General features: G+C 37.9%; 1 protein-coding gene across 3 annotated transcripts in view; it reads right to left on the bottom strand.

Moving 5' to 3' along the window:
* LOC120535761 (uncharacterized protein KIAA0895-like) overlaps positions 1-20,288 on the bottom strand; it is an 81,437-nt gene that overhangs the window by 52,319 nt on the left and 8,830 nt on the right. For 2 of the 3 annotated variants that reach the window (XM_039763807.1, XM_039763806.1), the window contains one exon: positions 11,536-12,279. The exons of the other annotated variant lie outside the window; for it this stretch is intronic. In XM_039763807.1, coding sequence (XP_039619741.1) covers positions 11,536-12,261 — 726 coding nt within the window. In that variant the 5' untranslated portion in view covers positions 12,262-12,279. The remainder of the gene's footprint in view (positions 1-11,535; positions 12,280-20,288) is intronic. 3 annotated transcript variants of the gene reach the window in all.

Below are 20,288 nucleotides of genomic sequence, written 5' to 3' on the forward strand. Positions count from 1 at the left end.
CTCTGAAAAGGATGTTTAATGATTAAATCCATCAATCCAGGGGTGTGTCCATTCCAGCAAGCATTGGGCATGAGGCAGAAACAATCCCTAGATGTGGCATCAGCTCTTTGCAAGGGGAATACAAGCACTCTCATACACTGGCATCATTTTAGCAGCACCAAGTCCCTAAATCTGCATATCTTTTGAAGGAAACGGGAGCACACTGTGAAAACCCAGCAGGAAAACATGTAAGCTCCAAGCAGGGAATACCAGCGACATTACTCCCTGCGAGACAGCAGCGCTACTGCTCCGCCACGTGTCACTCTCATGTGTGTAATTATTAACAGTATTGATTATTAAACGAAATTATTGATTTATCTGTAAAATGTAACATACATACTTTAATGCATTTCATCATGAAAGTAATATCAAGTATAAATCTAAAGATTCTAAATTTGCAGAGAGTTGGAATATCATAAATTGAATGTGTTCTGTGTGGTGATCTATTGCTGCTTGCTGCTGCTGTCAGGTCCAGGAAGCTTGCAGCGATTAAAAACTGGGATGACGTTTATGACGATCTGTTTAATAATAAAGTAAACTACGAGGTTAAAGTGGACATTTCGAGATTAAAGCCAAAATTTCCACTTTAATCACAACATACACATTTTCACAATGTCCTTATTTTATTTTCCTCTGTGGCTCAAATACAGCGCTGTACATTATGTTGCTGTTGTGAAGTTATAAAAAAAGACGGCACAAAAGATGGTATGTGAGACTTTTAAAATGCATTGTGTCATTACGATTAGGAATATGCGACGCTTGAAAAGTACCACAAATGCATTGTATGTCTGCATTTTGCTTCACCACATCGAACCATTCATCAAACATTGAAGCGCGCACATTGATCCCGTAGGATCTGCATAGAGGCTGTCACATGTAGATAGTAAACAGAGACTCTGATGTCACATTTTGACTTTTATCACACTGTGCCCCATGACTTTTTGCTGGTACTGCAACTCGCGCATGCATCGCGTTAATTTCTGAGGACCTGCTCAAGGGACACATCAAATGAACGCTGGGAACGCGTGGCAGCCATGATGCGGGTGTGTATGCGTTCTGAGCGTGAAGTATAAACGAGCCCTTACAGTTATCGTAACGCTATGCAGAACAGGGCCCATCTACACAAACACAAAAGTAGATTTCCCTTAAATGTAACTTCTTGTTAACTTCAGTAACTCAACATACAATTAAGCAGCTGTTAACTCATTCTTTTTAACCGTTTGCTTTGTGTACATTCAGTAAGTGGTGGGTCTTGGAAATTTTTACTTCAATATGAGCTTGTCAATCTATTTTTACTTTACAGAGCAGAGAAAGCAGTCCAGTTGAGCAGGTACCGAACCTGTACACATTCTCATTCACCACTAACATTTTTTTTTTTTTTTTAAGTATATTGCATCAACAGGTCACTTTGATTCACAAAACCAGAAATGATGCTTAATGGCTACTAGCAAAATACCCGCGCTTTGCAGCGGTGAAGTAGTGTGTTAAAGAAGTTATGAAAAAGAAAAAGAAACATTTTAAAAATAACGTAACATGATTGTCAATGTAATTGTTTTGTCACTGTTATGAGTGTTGCTGTCATATATATATATACATATATATATATATATATATATATATATATATATATATATATATATATATACAGAAACACACACACATATAAACATATATACATATACATATATACACATATCAACATATATATACATATACATACATACAGATAAATATACATATATATACACACACACACACACACAGACACATATATACATATATATAGATCTACATATATATATATATATATATATATATATATATATATATATATATACATATATACACACATATCTACACATTTTATATATATATATATATATATATATAAATACTAGCAGAATACCGCTTTGCAGCGGAGAAGTAGTGTGTTAAAGAAGATATGAAAAAGAAAAGGAAACATTTTAAAAATAACTTAAGATGATTGTTAATGTAATTGTTTTGTCATTGATATGAGTGTTGTTGTCATATCTATCTATCTATATATATATATATATATATATATCAAAATACCCACGCTTGGCAGCGGAGAAGTAAAAAGAAAAGGAAACATTTTAATAATAACGTAACATAATTGACAATGTAATTGTTTTGTCATTGTCATGAGTGTTGCTATATATATATATATATATATATATATATATATATATATATATATATAAATATATATATATATACATATATACACACATATATATACACACACATACATATATATATACATATAAATATATAGTGTATATATATACATATATACACATACACACATATATATACATATATATACACATATACATATCTACATATATACTGTATATACACATATATATATACAAATCTACATATATATATCTACATATACTTTGTATATTAGGGGTGGGACTTGATTAAAAAAATTAATCCAATTAATTAGAGGCTGTGTAATAATTAATCTTGATTAATCGTATGTAATCACACATGAAAATTTGCCCCAAATCGCAAATGTTTTATTTTTAATTTAAAAGGGTTTTAGTGGGCGACAGAATCAAATAATAGATATGGACATGAATATTGTAAACTCAAGCTCTTTTAATTTCTGAAAAAAAAAATGCTTTTAAACTGCATTTGAATTCAAAACAGAAACAAAAATATCATCCCTGGTTAAAATTGGGCAGACTTAAAAATAAAGTGGTAGTTTAAGTACTTTAAGTACAGGGTGGGCCATTTATATCGAAGTCGGCCATTTTGGATCCAACTCTTGTTTTTTCAATAGGAAGAGGGTCATGTGACACATCAAACTTATTGGGAATTTCACAAGAAAAACAATGGTGTGCTTGGTTTTAATGTAACTTTATTCTTTCATGAGTTATTTACAAGTTTCTCTTTGTTTACAGCCATTGACATGTCACAGAGGTTAACACGTGAGGAGCGGATTGAAATTGTGTTGATGTCTGGTGAACGCAGTAACTGGGTCATTGCAGCAGATTTCAATGCAAGACACCCTACGAGACCACCCATCTCCCATGCTACAGTTAGCAAACTGCTTGCTAAGTTTCGTGAAACTGGTTCAGAGTTGGATTTGCCAAAATGTGGATGCATGAAAACTGCCACTAATGAAGAAACATCAGTGGCTTGCCTAGCTTCATTCAGCAAGAGCCCACAGCGTAGCACTCGCTGCATGTCACTGGAGAGTGGCATTAGTCGAACATCCCTTCGGCGGATATTAGCTACTCACAAATGGCACCCTTACAAACTCCAGCTACTGCAGCATCTCAACTAGGATGACCCAGATCGACGCACTGAATTTGCAGAATGGGCAAAACAAAAATTGGAACAGGACCCTCAGTTTACGCAGAAGATTTTGTTCAGTGATGAGGCAAACTTTTATGTGAATGGTGAAGTTAACAAACAAAACCACCGCTATTGGTCTGACACTAACCCACATTGGACAGATCCCTCCAAGACTGTTGGAACAAAAAAATTGATGGTATGGTGTGGTATATTGGGTACAAAGATAGTGGGGCCATTCTTCATCAATGGAAACCTCAAGGCCACTGGATATGAAATTGCTACATGATGATGTGTTTCCCTCTTTATGCACTGAAGCTGGCACGTTCCCTGAGTTTTTCCAGCAAGATGGTGCACCACCACATTATGGGTGTCAGGTCCGAGCATTCCTAGATGAACAGTTTCCTGGAAATTGGATTGGTCGTTGTGGGCCAGTTGAATGGCCCCCAAGGTCTCCCGATCTGACCTCCTTAGACTTTTATCTTTGGGGTCATCTGAAGGCAATTGTCTATGCTGTGAAGATACGAGATGTGCAGAACCTGAAACTACGGATACTGGAAGCCTGTGCTAGCATTTTTCCTGCGGTGTTGCTATCAGTGTGTGAAGAGTGGGAGAAGAGGGTTGCATTGACAATCCAACACAATGGGCAGCACATTGAACACATTTTATAAGTGGTCAGAAACTTGTAAATAACTCATGAAAGAATAAAGTTATGTTAAAACCAAGCACACCATTGTTTTTCTTGTGAAATTCCCAATAAGTTTGATGTGTCACATGACCCTCTTCCTATTGAAAAACAAAAGTTGGATCCAAAATGGCCGACTTCCAAATGGCCACCATGGTCACCACCCATCTTGAAAAGTTTCCCCCCTCACATATACTAATGTGCCACAAACAGGAAGTTAATATCACCAACCATTCCCATTTTATTAAGATGTATCCATATAATTGGCCCACCCTGTACATTTTCAGAATGGTATTGTCTTGAAATAATAATAACCAAAATTTCAACATGAAGTGCAGTTTTTCTTCTTAAAAAAATAAGTCAGAAACATAAAAGGTAATTTGACCAGCTTAATCTTTAAACTCTGAGTAACATTAGCCAAAATTATTTTGTACATTAGGCTAAAACAGTGTGATCATTGAACATTTTGTAATTAGATGTAATTAGAATTACTAACGGTCACGGAAGTCCAATGATCCCCAGTAAGAGCCACAAAGTCCGCTTTCTGTAATGCATCTAATTTTGCTTGCTTTTCAGTGTGCACAAAACCATGCTTTTATCAAGGCTTCGCTCGGGTAGTCGAAATGATCAGTCGTAGGAACGCGCTTTATTCCGACTCTAACATTTTTGTAGCTGTGATGTGTGCATCAGTGTAATCGATGTACCAGGAAATCATGCATTGACAAAAGTTCCGCTTGCTTGGAATTGAAAGTGTGATTAAATGCGTTATTTTTAACGCGCTATGGAGTACATGCATCGAAGCTTCTCAGCTGTGCTTGTGCTAAGAAAGGGAAAATTTTAAAAATAACGTAACATGATTCTGCGTTAACCTAATATTTTTCATACGTCCCAAACCAAGGAGATGCGAAGGTAAAATGAATCAGGTAGCGCGCGTACATAGTCAGTACACCCTCTCGAATCGAACCTCGAATGTCGGCGTTAGAGGCTTAAGACTCTACAATTAGCCACAGCGTGGCTTGTCTATGCTAAAGTATGTATTGTAGATCGGGTATATATATACATTTTATATATATATACCCGTACCGCAGTGGAGAAGTAGAAGTTATGAAAAGAAAAGGGAACATTTTAAAAATAACGTAACATGATTGTCAATATACAGTAATTGTTTTGTGAGTGTTATTGAATGTTGCTGTCATCAAGGATTTGATTATCATTATTTCTTTCAATCAGGCTCGGATTTGTAGGATGTGTTCAAGTTACATTCCGTGTTTGTCAATCGCTGTAAAGATAAGAGGTTTCATTCATCGATTAGTTCCTTACTGCATCAATAAACAGCTCGCCTTCCTCTTTATCTGTGATGTGACAAACTGCATGCACGGGTTTTTTTACACTGTCTTCCTTTAGCAGGACATTCACTTTTTCCACCGTGTGCTTTGTTTCCGCAGTAGCTGCACTTATGAATATGATTGTATGTATAAGACGCTTCATATTTTTTGCTGCCTTCTCAATTGTGTAATTCGGTTTTTGTTCAGCACTCTTTGCAACTGTTGCTTTTTGTCTGCGCATTGCGTCAGTTCACGTGAGCCGCTTGGTGTTCTTGCATCGAAGGTTCCCAGCTGTACTGGTGCCATCTCGTAATGTCAGCTAAGACCCGCACTTAAAAGTTTCTCTCGCAGTTTCAATGAGTTTGTGCCAAACACCACCCTGACCATCTCATCTTCCTCTGCATAAGCACAGTCCTTCACCCGTGAACATTTACCGGCAGTGTTTGTATTGGATTGCCGCTGATGGACGGCCTTATATGGGCAGGCACTAAATTACAAACGCTAGTGGCAGCCTGTCTATGAACTTAATTTAATATAAGCTTACGGTTCACGCCGTGCTTTGTTTCCGCATATGCATCATTTGCTTTATAATGTTTTTCTGCCTTCTCAATTGTGAAATGGCGTTTTGTGCTTGGAGTTATTCCTTGTTCTCTACGTACTTACGTAGGAGGCGTGATGATGTCACAGGAAACTCCGCCCCCCATGGCCATCTCCAACTCAAGACTCCATTACATTATATGGGGAAAAATAGCTTCCAGTTATGACCCTTATGCGTAGAATTTCGAAATGAAACCTGCCCAACTTTTGTAAGTAAGCTGTAAGGAATAAGCCTGCCAAATTTCAGCCTTCTACCTACACGGCAAGTTGGAGAATTAGTGATGAGTCAGTGAGTGAGTGAGGGCTTTGCCTTTTATTAGTATAGATATACATACATATCTACATATATATATCTACAGTACATATATATATATATATATATATATATATATATATATATATATATATATATATATATAAACATACATACATACATACATACGTACATATACTGTATATATACTGTATATAGCAAAATCCCCGCGTATACCAAGTTGTCAGTTCAGCAGTCCGGTTGTAATATGACCAAGCTGTGCACTGAGATTACTTTTGAGAATGCAACGTCTACTTTTGTCCAGGAGGAAAGCAATGTGGCCTCAAATCAATGGCAACCTTTTATGGGGTTTGTCCCTGAGACATATTAATTGTCATTGTGAAGCAGAGCCTTACTGGAAATTTGAGGCATTTGTATTGAAATGGGAGATCAGAGGGTATAACGGTGATGCGAGGAATACATTCAGCGTATGGCGCTCTGCTGTTTTTTTGTGTAGCTGCCTTCACACAGCTTCCCCGTTGCCTAATAAACGAACGCCATATATTTGGCCGTCGTTTCTCCTTGCTTCGCGGTTTTGTACTGTTTTATGTTTCGTTTATTAAGATTCTTATAGCTATTGAGTAGCTATTCGAGACTTATTGTACTGTTCAGGTACCCATTTCCTTTATTTAATCCGCGGCTTGTACGCTATTTTTTGTTCGTTTATCACGATTAGAGATATTTATTGATTCCCTTCTTTAGCTGACTGCCTGTTCTGCTGGCTTTTTGTGAAGCAGCCTTTACACAGCTTCTCCGCTGTTTTATAAACGAACAACATATAAAGCCATCCTCTTTCCTTGCTTTGCCAAGGAAGCTGCCTTTTTATTTAATCCATGGGTTCTCCGCTGTTTTATTGTTCGTTTATTACGATTATTATAGTTCTCTTTATATATCACGTTGTCAGTTCAGCACTATGGTTGTAATATGATGAAGCTGCACGAGCTCACTCGTTGAGAATGCAACATACACTGTGTGCACAATTATTAGGCAAGTGAGTATTTTGACCATATCATCATTTTTAATGCGTATATTCCAACTCCAAGCTGTATTAACTTGAATGCTTATTGGATTTAAGCACGTCAGGTGATGTGTATTTGTGTAATGAGGGAAGGTGTGGCCTAAGGAGATCAACACCCTATATCAAGGTGTGCAGAATTATTAGGCAGCTAGTTTTCCTCAGGCAAAATGGGCCAAAAAGAGATTTAACTGACTCTGAAAAGTCAAAAATTGTAAAAAGTCTTTCAGAGGGATGCAGCACTTTTGGAATTGCTAAGATATTGGTGTGTGATCACAGAACCATCAAACATTTTGTTGCAAATAGTCAACAGGGTTGCAAGAAACGTGTTGAGAACAAAAGACGCAAATTAGCTGCCAAAGATTTGAGAAGAATCAAATGTGAAGCTACCAGGAACCCATTATCCTCCAGTACTTTCAAATTCCAGAGCTGCAACCTACCTGGAGTGCCCAGAAGTACAAGGTGTTCAGTGCTCAAAGACATGGCCAAGGTAAGGAGGGCTGAAACCCAACCACCACTGAACAAGAAACATAAGTTGAAACGTCAAAACTGGGCCAAGAAATACCTGAAGACAGATTTTTTTCAAAGGTTTTATGGACCGATTGAGATGAGAGTGACTCTTGATGGACCAGATGGATGGACCTGTGGATCAGTGGAGGTTGGGTACTGGTATGAGCTGGTATTTTTAAAGATGAGCTAGTTGGACCTTTTTGCATTGAAGATGAACTCAAAATCAACTCCCAAACCTACTGCCAGTTTTTCGAAGACACTTTCTTCAAACAGTGATACAGGAAAAAGACAATGATTTTTATGCAGGCCAATGCTCCATCCCTTGCATCGAAGTTCTCCACTGCGTGGCCAGCCAGTAAAGGCCTTAAAGGTGAAGGAATAATGACATGGTCCACCTTCCTCATCTGACCTAAACCCTATCGAGAACTTGTGGGCACTTCTTAAACGCTAGATTTACGGGGGAGAAAAACAATACACCTCTCTGAAGAGTGTCTGGGAGGCTGTAGTCACTGCTCCACAAAAAGCTGATCGTCAACAGATCAAGAAACTGACAGACTCCATGAATGGAAAGGCTTATGACTGTTATTGGAAAGAAGGGTGGCTATATTGGTCATTGATTGATTGATTTTTTGAAATGTCAGAGATGTTTATTTGTAAATTTTGAGGTGTTTGTTTATTATTCTCACTATAACAGATGAAAATAAACAAGTGAGATGGGAAAATTTTCATTTTTCCTTTAGTTGCATAATAAATCTGCACACTAATAGTTGCCTAATAATTGTGCGCACATATGTATTCCCCTGATGATGTTCACACTCACATTTCCGTTGTGAAACATTCAGGTTTCAGGTTTACTAACATTTTGGACTGACTGATAGCACTGTGTTTGTTCCATATTAAAATTAATCCTCAAAAATACAACTTACCTAATAATTCTGCACTCCCTGTATAGGTGTCCAGGAGAAAAGCAATCTTGCCTGAAATCAATGGCAACCTTTTGTTGGGTCTGTCCCTGAGACTTCTTACTTCTCATCGCAAAGCAGAGCCTTACTGGAAATTGGAGGCATCTGAATTGAAATGGGAGATCAGAGGGTGTAACGGGGATGCAAGGAATACATTGAGTGTGGAGAAACTCTAGAGACAGCGTGTGTATTAACTTGTGGATTTTTTTGTGAGTATTTGGTGGCAGCGTGACAGAGTTGCTTCCGCAAGACCGCGGAGCTCAGCTCAGAGCAAAATGAGGTGAATGGGAGGGGAGAGGATGACGTCACTTCCCCACCCGCCTCAACTGTCAATCCCCCCCACAAACACAGTCTCTCGGAATTTGCATAAGCACAGCCCTTCACCAGCAATTTTAACTTAGTTACAAAGTGATCAAAACTCTCGTTTATACCCTGCGTCCTCTCATTAAACTTGTATCCCGCATTAGTCGTGGGCATGACAAACGCCAGCGGCAGCCTGTCTATGAACTTAATTTAAACTTTAGGTTTACACCATGCTTTGTTTCCGCAGTAGCTGCACTTATGAATATTCTTGTATATGTCACTTGCTCGCTGTTTCGCTGCCTTCTCAATTGTATAATGCATGTTTTCTTCAGCACTTTTTGGAGCTCTTCCTGGTTTTCTACGTACTGCGCTCACAGTCAGTTCACGTGATTACGTGGGAGGCATGATGATGTCACACAAAACTCCGTCCCCCCCATGGCCATCGAGCTGAAAAATAGTTTCCAGTTATGACCATTACGCGTAGAATTTCGAAATGAAACCTGCCCAATTTTTGTAAGTAAGCTGTAAGGAATGAGCCTGCCAAATTTCAGCCTTCTACCGACACGGGAAGTTGGAGAATTAGTGATGAGTGAGTGAGTGAGTGAGGGCTTTGCCTTTTATTAGTATAGATTCAAAATTGGGTCACTTCATTATAGAAATCCAATGAACTTTAAATGAAGAGCATTGTAAAGTGTGACTCCACCAATTTTTAAAAAGCCTCGATTAAGCTGAACCACTGATATAAAAATGAACATCTTTTTCTTTCCACTATCTTTTCTGACCTCACTGCCAAATTAAAAGACATTTCCGCTATAATACTATAATGATGTGGTACTACTGTTCTCTTAGAACTTGCTACAGTTTCAGAAATGTCAATCCATAGCACCTTTCTGAAAACTTTATATCAAGCCCACTACTGTTTAAAACTCTCATTTCTTTCAATTGCGTGTCATACAATTCTTTGAAACAATGGCCTTTCGGAAGTAGCTGTAGAGGGTGCTTGGCTGGCAAAAAGTTGCAACGTGCAGTGGAACTACAAAGACCTCCAGAAATGAGAGAGAAAGAAAGATGAAAAGTATGGTCAGCAACCCAAGCATAAAGTCAATACCACATTACAGACCTTCTAGTCAGATGAATGTTAAACTTAATGGCTGCAGTTGCAGGTCTCATTGCTGGAGGATGTGAGATTACATGACTACAAATCACAGGGTATGTCAGTTGGGACTGCAGAATGACTTTCCAGCACAGTTTCACATTTACAAAGTATCATGCGCTTACCCCTTTTCTGTCAGCCAATAATATGCTGCCTGACAGCCCAGGTCCCCCACGCAAAGGTTTTATAGGTATGGTGAGTTTAGCCACAATCTCTGCCATTTGTTCATTTTGTCATGGTATTTAAAACATTCAACATTAATAAGACTTTGATTTATCAGGTCCAAAACGAGGCATTCCTTATTCCTCGTACCTGCATTACATGTGCTGAACACTCAATTTTTATTAACCCTCACATATACAGTGTTGCCCTAAAGACTTAAGACAAAACCTACATTATTTTGTCAAGGCAAGTTGCTGGTTGGACTGAGTCACTGGATATGTCAGACTACATGACTGTAAATCAAGTGGGTGTGCCGTAACTGCTCCAGAGTCACAAAGATTATTTAAAGGAAGTCTGAGAAGATGTATCAAAAGATTAGTATTAGCAAGATACATTTTTTACTGCACTTTGAATTGACTGTTCTCATCAAACATAGTTCAGCTACATCAAACTAAAAATATAAATCTTGAGATGAAAGTTTTTCTTCATTTTAACAAAAAAGTCTGAAAAAAGCACCATACTGTGGGTGTGTAGTTATATTTATACATTCTTCCCTCTTCCAAATGCTGTTCTTGCTCTTTTTAGAAAAACATCTCAGTTCTATTTTGCCACCAATAAAAGCTTTCTTGCTGGATTGAACATAGAATCTTCTCAACAGATCTCTTTTCATTTTAGACAACTCTATGGAAGTTACATTTTAACAACTATATTCTCTTAAATGACCCTCATCTCAATTCTGTTACAGAAAAACATGATATGAAGAAACAAATAATAAAGATTTTAGCATGATATTAATAAAATCTGGAAAATGTTGACTATATTTACAAATAATACAATTAAATTGCCAGAAATATACTATTTAAATTAACTAAGTTGTCCATTAAAATAAGTATCTGGTTATGTATTTATTTAATTTCTTTATATTTCTGAAACATACTTTTCTACATGGTTTACAGCGACAAACATATTTTGAGAAAAAGACTGCATTTGGGAAACTCATCAATAGACCAACAATCAACAAAGGCAGCAGTTAAAAAAAAATGTGACAAACAAAAAAAATTCTGGCAAAGATTTTAAAATTTAGTTAGTTTAACATTCTATGATGTAGTCATGCAGTCAAACTCTCAACAGGACATAGATATACCTGTGTGAGGAACTGGCCAGACCCCTCTGAGTACTTTTCAAGAACACTGGTGGGCTGTGGTTCTGCATATTCAAACTGTGGTTCATATTTAAAGTCTGCCTGAAAAAAAGCTTCTCTCTCTTGTTCAATATTGGTTGGTCGTAGAGCGACAAGAAGGCAAGAATTGCGTCCCGATACTGGCAGTGGAGTGAGGGGCATTGCCCTAGCAATATGAGGAAGAGAGGTAGCAGGACGCAGCCTTCCACGACCCCCGATTTCTTCTCCATTCATGGCACATGTGCTCTCACTTCGGCGCATCCAAGCACGGTGTCCATTAAACATTGGGCTGGTCAAACTTCGAGATGGTGGCACAGGAGCCCGAGTCATCTTGGATACGTTAAGCTTCTTAATATCTGCTGATCCCAACTGTTTTGAAATATTCGAAGACTCCGAGGTCTTTTTTACTTCTGACACAGAAGGTCTCTTTACCTCTAGCCCCAGTGGCTTCTTGCATTCTGGTCTCCGTGTATCTGAACGCAATGACTTCATAAACTCATTCTCAACCATTCCAAGATCCTGGCAGCTAAGATTTGGCTTTGTTTGACTAAAAGAGGAAGGAGACAAGTGTGTAGTATTTCGTAGTCCATTTCGCTGTAGTTCTTTCTTGATTACACCAAGCTTTTCATTGCAAAGATTGCCTTGGCCTGCTACCTGCTCCATAGTCCCTTCACCTACATCCAGTACCATCTTGCAATCTGTAATGGCCTAGAAAAGACAATATAGTGAAAAGAAGTAAAGAAGTTTTTTATACATAAAATAATGTGACATTCCCAAAAAGCTATATCGTTTACTTAATCTACTGACAAGGCAAGGTGAAGCCTCTTTCAATTCTAAAGTAAAATTACTGCTGTCAGTATTAAATTAGAACAGATAGAATGTTAATAGCAATAATTTAACGTTGCCTTCTAAGCACAATTAAGGTAAGCATGTTATTTTTGATGATTACTTAAAATATAATTAAAATATGTGGCCAACTGCAAATGAAATACAGAAGAGTAATGGGAAAGGATAAACTAAATGGCCCAAATGAGAGTTAAAACTTTAATTCATTGAGTTTTATTCTTATAATTCTGGTCTGCACATCTTTAGGATGCGAGAGGAAAATCTATAATGACAAAGGTAATGTGCAAAACCTTATGCAAAATCCAGGGCAGGATTTAAAACCAGTTTCTTAGAAAAATGAAGCTACTGTGTCAAATACTTTGCAATTGCTTCAGTCACCATAAGATGACAATTAATTAGAAGAAAACAAAGTAAAATCTGTATTGAAGTCCAATAAAACACATTGTCTAAATACAATTAAATGCCAATAGGTTCTTTCCTCATACACAAATGAGACGCCAACAAAGCTGGTTAAAAACACAGCAATGCAGTCAAAGGTACATAAGACTTTGCAATGGTTAGGTTTTTATTTTGATTAATATGTAGTTTATTTAATAATCTACACTTTCACAGTGATGAGTTTCACAGTTATCCTGCCAGTAAGCAATCCAGAGAAAGAGAGCAGTTTAAAGTGCACAGGAACTGTTCTGGAAGACAGCTGGAATGAAAATGCTTTAAATGTTGGATATCTACATACTCAAGATCATTATCATCTACTTAAGGTAGTGCAGCAACAAGAGCACATAACCTTCTTGTTCCTGGTCTGACATGTAAGGCTGTGAGCATGCTTGGGGTCTGCTCATTGTGAAGTGTTTGACTCACAAGTAAAAAGGAAAAGACTAAAATTGTACAGGGCTGTGCACAATGTCCAAAGAGAAGTGTTCTGGTCCTGCTTTGTGTGAGGCATAGGACTCCAAAATTCAGAACAACCTGAAGTAACATTATTTATAAAGACAAATGTGACACAGGAGCATAGGAGCACTTTAACTGCTGAGTAGACTATGACCTTAGCATTCTGATTTTAATTTTTAAAAATTTACAGATAAAAAGAAATACTTCTATCCCTCAGTTTTCTTCCATGTTTTTATATTAAAGTCTAAGCCATCCCTAATATGAAGTGTTAGAAAGGAAATGTGCAATCAAAGCAGATAAACAGATTCACAAAGAACTCCTTGGTCTGCTACTGATTTTAAAACTTTAAAGCGACCTTCTTTGTATGAGGGAATGTCACAGAATACTTCTTTACTGCCTGCATTAGTCTTCAGTACCAATATAATGGTGAGAACTGAACTAGCCCTGTTATGGTCACTTATTTAGCTACTGTATATATTCTAAAAAGGTAGCTGCACTGAAGCACTTTTTATACTCTTACTGTTTCCCACTATGTATTACATGTTCTGAGAAATAAATGACTATGTAGACAACTTATCACTTTTATGACTTGACAACAAAAAAAAATCAATTTAGGATTCACAAGTCAGTGCTAAGACAACACGGTCGTGTAATGGTTAGCATTACTGCATAAAAACTTAAGGACCTACAGTATATTAATTACAAGCCTGGTCCCTGTTGTTTGGAGTTTTTTTACCCTCTCTCAAGGTCACTGTTATATTCAGTGTATTCTTCAGTGTGAGTAAGTGTATTCCATTCCTAGTAAGTTTCTTCTTGGTGTTTGATGCTACTGTAACTGGTTCTGCTTCTCCAAGTCATTACTGATGTTAAAAGATAGTGGACAAATTGAACCCAGTACTTTGCGCCATCTATTTATAACTTTTAGCTAGAAGGAGGATCGGATATATGTCTATAATGTCATTAATAAAATACCGGCTGTATGAATCATTTAAAGTGTATACATCTATCCATCCATTTTCCAACCCGTTGAATCCGAACACAGGGTCACGGGGGTCTGCTGGAGCCAATCCCAGCCACACAGGGCGCAAGGCAGGAACCAATCCCAGGCAGGGCAACAACCCACCGCAGGACACACACAAACACACCCACACACCAAGCACACACTACGGACAATTTAGAATTGATATTATATACAATTTCTGGGAATTATGACAGCTTCAAGAGAATTTAAATATCTGCTGATACATTAAAATTAACCTACTGTTTATTTCTCTAATTGTGGTACAATGTCCAAAAAAAAAAAAACACACAAAAACAAAAAAACTATTTCTTTTTTTGGTTTCATGCCTCATATGATTGGAAATAAAGTTGTGATTGGTTCCCATTGACAGAGGCAATTCACTACTGCTGTTGCACTGCTTATGCAAATACAGTATCTACTTCATTTTGATTTTCTCTTTCAAGCAAATGGTAGAAAACCTACTTGTCCAGAACCATTATTGTGGCAGGCTACACAAAAATGCTTAGTATTTTTATAGTGAAATTTTGCACTAGCGCCTCACTGCAGTTAATTTTAATGACTGAAGCATTAGTACAAATGTGTATCAGATTCACCTGTTACTAACTCAAATGTCTGTAAAATGAGATCTAAGGATTAGACAGAGAAGGTAATTAAAAATTAACAAAACACCACAGACATAAGATTTTATCTTTGAATTTACTAAGGCACTCAGTTGAATGAAACTGTAACCAGTTGCCTGGTTCCGAGCGTCAATTGAATGATAACATACATACAACACCACAAGATAAGCACATTAGTGAGTCTTTATCCATCCTTCCATTATCCCACCCGATATATCATAACTAAAAGGTCATGGGGGTCTGCTGGAGCCAATTCCAGCCAACACAGGGCTCAAGGCAGGAAACAAACCCCAGGCAGGGCGCCAGCCCACCGCAGAAAATCCACGCAGACACAGGGAGAACATGCAAACTCCACACAGGGAGGACCCGGGAAGCGAACCCAGGTTTACTGTTTGTTAATTTATTTTTAAAGTTGTTTTTTTTTTTTAATTATGTTTTTCTCAAACAATTAAAAAAACCTTTATTTTCCTCCTGGGCAATTCTTGCTTTTGAAATTAAATAGAGTTGGCTGGGTTAGCATCCCAACTATTTTTGGGACTCATTCTGTCTTTGTGACTAGAACAGCCATACATACATATATATATATATCTTATATATAAAGACTATGCGTGGCAGTGTGTGTCTCTGTCCAGCCCGGAAGTGAGTGCTAGAGTAGGGGTAAGTGCTCCAGCTCCGAGGATACACAAGTGAGGCCAGCACACCAGCAAAACGAAACCTCCGAAGAAAGACAGTTGCTTAGCTGCAAATGCACAAATTATGCGAGCAAGTCGACAACACGAATCCTCCTAGGAGAGAGATGCCCAGAGTAGTTCAGACAATTTAAATACTTTCTAGGATCCAAACCCATGACTTACTCATCACGAAATCTCCCGAACAATGAGGACTTGGGACTTGAAATTTGGAATGTAGGTTACCCTTGGCCCATAGGTGCTCACTATGAAATGGTTTTAAAAATTTTGTAGTCCAAGCACGTTCTGTCTGTATGTCTGTCTGCTTTTCACGAGAGAATTACTTAACGGATTTAGGTCTGGTTGTTTTCTATAATTTGCTTGAACTTTCCAGTTGATTTTGTGACAACTCTCTCATCGGGCTAAGTATCATAGTTCGCTTGCAGTACCGACGTATTTATGCAAATCCAATATAGTGGCTGTGGGCAGAGAGCAGGGGGGCGTTCCCTTGCTCATTCCCTCGCTAACCTCTGTTTGAGTTGGTCTACGTCTCACCATGTGTTGCAGTGCACCTTGCTTCCGCTTAGCTAGCGATACCTGTTTGTTCAACAGACATTATCATCTATAAATTGTTAAGGAGTAACGTTTGACGTTTTTGAGAGAGAGAGATCAGAGCTCCATGTGTTTTAGAGGGTAGCGGCTGATTGCCAGAGATATCACGGCCATGTGCTTTTCTCCGCATTCGGAGTAACGCTTTCCCATCAGACCTGAACATGATCAGATATAGTGCCAATGTCAATTGATTTTAAAGTTTGTCCTGTTTCATTAAGTCAATGTATGTGTGTGCATATGTATGTATGTTCCAGCATCATTTCCGAATGGCTGGAGTGATTTTCATGACACTGGGTACACATGTTCTCATTGATCGACTTAAAATAGTCAGTCAGTCATTGTCTAACCAGCTATATCCTAACACAGGGTCACGGGGGTCTGCTGGAGCCAATCCCAGCCAGCACAGGGCGCAAGGCAGGAACAAATCCCGGATAGGGCACCAGTCAACCGCAGGGCACACACTAGGGATAATAATAGGATCGCCAATGCACCTAACCTGCATATCTTTGGACTGTGGGAGGAAACCGGAGCACCCGGAGGAAACACACGCAGACATAGGGAGTGCATGCAAACTCCATGCAGGGAGGACCCGGGAAGCGAGCCCAAGTCTCCATATTGCGAGTCAGCGCTACCACTGTGCCACCTTTTCTCAAGCAATTAAAATGAAAAAGAAGAAAAAAAACGTTATTTTCCTCCAGGGCAATGCTGGGTATTTCAGCTAGTATATATACATAGGGTGCGTCAAAATGATATTAACATTAATGGTACTGCTATGTATATACTTATATACAATTTTTGTGGACAAATTATTTGCCACATATGGTACCTGTGTTGAACATGATAGCGAACAGGTTGAGACATTCATATGAATCACCTTGCACATATGATGTATGCTCTGTGAACAAATTATTTCCGCCATTCAAATGTTAACATAATTTTGATTGACCCTGTATAATACCTATGACTTTTATTCAGTTCTTGTCAGTTGACTGCATGCTATCCATATCTTTAATATACAAATTACTAGTTGTCACAGGATGCTTTTAGTACCATGTCTAATGATATCAACCACACCAGGCAATATCTTTTCCGTAATAACACATTTTTGCAAAATAATGTAATTTATTTTTGTGGGAATAAGCTTTTTACATGAATTTTCTCCTTACTTCAAAATAGAGACATGTTGGAATCAAGAGGTCATACTGTTGACATTCTCAAGTCAAAATAATACACCTTCATCGGGGTGAAAAGAGACAATGCACAAAAGTCAGATGAAGAGGTAAACTAAGTAACAGAATGACTAGTTTTAAAACTTTTTATACAATGTTTATGACCAAAAAAATAAAAAGATGAAACAACTGATGTGACAAAGAGAAATTCATGCTACAACAGTAAAACAACAGAAAATGATTAATAAAAAAAAAACAATTTTTTGACAGAATAATTGATTGGTCTAGGACGCGTTTTTCTTAAAAGAGGATTTAAGTGATTTTATTATAACATTTCACATTTCATGTTATGATGTAGGTAGGAAGCACCACTATCTTGAGTTAGCATTTCATAAATCAAAATCTGCAAAACAGACAATTATGTACAATAAATGGTGTGTAATAAGCCCGATTAAAATAGACCCGTTTGCTTACTCTAGCAGATTCCATGTACATAAGTAGAACATGAAACTCAGAAATAATTGTATGTATCAATATAGCTTGAAAAACGTGTGATGATGAAGCCATATAGTGCCCTCACAAAGTATTCAGACCATTTCACTTTTTACCCATTATGCTGCAGCCTTGTTCTAAAATCATTTACGCTAATTTTTTCCTTCATCAAGCAACAGTCAATGCTGAAGAATGACAAGTGAAAACAAGATTTTACAAAATTATGCAAAAATTAACTGCATTATCACACTGACACATGGTTTAAGACCCTTTACAGCATTTGCAGCAATTACGGCCTTCTTGGATTTAATGTGACAAGCTTCACATTAAATCCACACCTGGATTTTGTGTCATTTTTCTCTGCAGATCCTCTCAAGCTCTGTCAGTTTGTAAAGAAACCATGAGTGCACAGCTATTTTCAGATCTCTTATGAGATGTCCGATTGGGTTCAAGTCTGGACTTTGGCTTGGCTACTCAAGGACTTTTACAGAGGTGCCCCCAAGCCACTCCTGTGTTGTATTTAATTATTTTCTTAGGACCATTTTTCTGTTGAAAGGCCCAGTCCTAGATCCAGAATGACGTGGAGCAGGTTTTTATTAATGGTATTTCTGTACTATGCTCCGTTCAGCTTTCTTTCAACCCTGACTAGTCTCCTAGTCCCTGCCTCTGAAAACCAAACCCACAGCCTTACACTGTCACCACCATGCCTCACAGCTGGAACAGCAGTGTGCAGATGATGAGTGGTGTCTAGTTTTCTTCAAATGTGATGCTTAGAGCGGAGGCCAAATAGGTCAATCTTGGATAATCAGACCAAATATCTTGTTTCTCATAATCTGGAGTTTTTCTGGTGCCAAGAAGGCTTTCATTTGTCATCTAGCCAGTCTGTCATAAAGCCCAGATTAGTGGAGTGTTGAAGTGGTGGTTGTCCTCCTGCAAGTCTTTCCACACAGGTTCTATGAAGCTCAGCCACAGTGACTATTAGTTTCTTTGTCACTTCTCTTACCAAGGCTCTTCTCAGATTGCTCAGTTTGACTAGACAGTCAGCTCTAGGAGGAATTATGGAGGCCTCTGTGCTTGTGGGGACTTTCAGTGCTAGAGGAATTTCTATTTGTAACCTTCCTCAGGTCTGTGCCTCAACACAATACTGTGTCTAAGCTCTGCAGGAAATCCCTTCAACATACAGTTTTTGTTCTGATACACATTGTCAACTTTGGGGCCTTATAAAAGGTAGGCGTTTTTCTTTCCTAATCATGTTTAATCATTTGAATTTACAATAGGTGAACCTCAAAAAAAAGTGCAGAAACATCTCAATGAAGATAATTAGAATGGGATGCTCCTGAGCCAAATGTCAAGTGTCATAGCAAAGAGTCTAAATATCCATCCATCCATTACCCAACCTGCTATATCCTAACTACAGTGTCACAGGGGTCTGCTGGAGCCAATCCCAGCCAACACAGGGCGCAAGGCAGGAAACAAACCCAGGGCAGGGCGCCAGCCCACCGCAGGGAGTCTAATACTTTTATTAATATAAATACATCAGGTTTTTCTTTGAAAAATTTGCAATTTTTTTAAATTCCTTTTTTCATTTTGCCATCCTGGGGTATTCAGAGTTGTCTGATGAGGGGGAAAAATGTTAAAGAAAAAAAGAAGCCTTATGCAACATTTGTTATGTCAAATCCATAGGAAAAGACCACTTGTAGTTGTGAACTTCTCTGACTGTTGCTTTCTGCATTATATCATTCAAATAACCATCAAGAAAAAACAAGAGTTCTGTTTTTGTATATTTTGATTTTTTTTTGTGGTTGTACAGTATGTCCCACTGATCATTTAGGAGGACATCTAATAAAATAAGTATTCAGAAAACATCCATAAATTTAATTACCTGTACACTTTACATGCATTTGTCATCTTAAAGAATTTAACACATTTTTTGAGATTCAAGTTTCAAAATTCACTGATAAATACAGGGCACATATGTGTGGTGGCTGACAGACTTATTTCTTGAAACTGTTTCATCAGTTAAATCTACTAGAAATACAGTAATTGTTGCCCACCTCATCATGCAAAGCTGCTCAAATCTGTGATTTCTAAGGGCTTTCTTACTTCTACAATCCACTTTACGTCTACACACTGAAGAATTCTCCATTCCTTCTTGTTTGTGTTTTTCTGCTGTTAATTTCCTTGAACGTTTTAGTACACTGTCCTTTTGACAGATAGCCTTGCATGCTTGTCATCTGATGAAACGTATACAGCCAAAATTTGGTTTCTCAAACGTCTTTTTATGTTTTTGCACTGAATTCAACTTTCAACTTCTCACCCCACATCCACACTGCCCCCTCAAGGTATTGTAGTGAAGCAGTGTTCTATGTTTGAATTTCACACCCAGATGTTTCCTATG

Source organism: Polypterus senegalus, chromosome 9 (assembly GCF_016835505.1).
Source record: "Polypterus senegalus isolate Bchr_013 chromosome 9, ASM1683550v1, whole genome shotgun sequence".
Classification (NCBI taxonomy): domain Eukaryota; kingdom Metazoa; phylum Chordata; class Cladistia; order Polypteriformes; family Polypteridae; genus Polypterus; species Polypterus senegalus.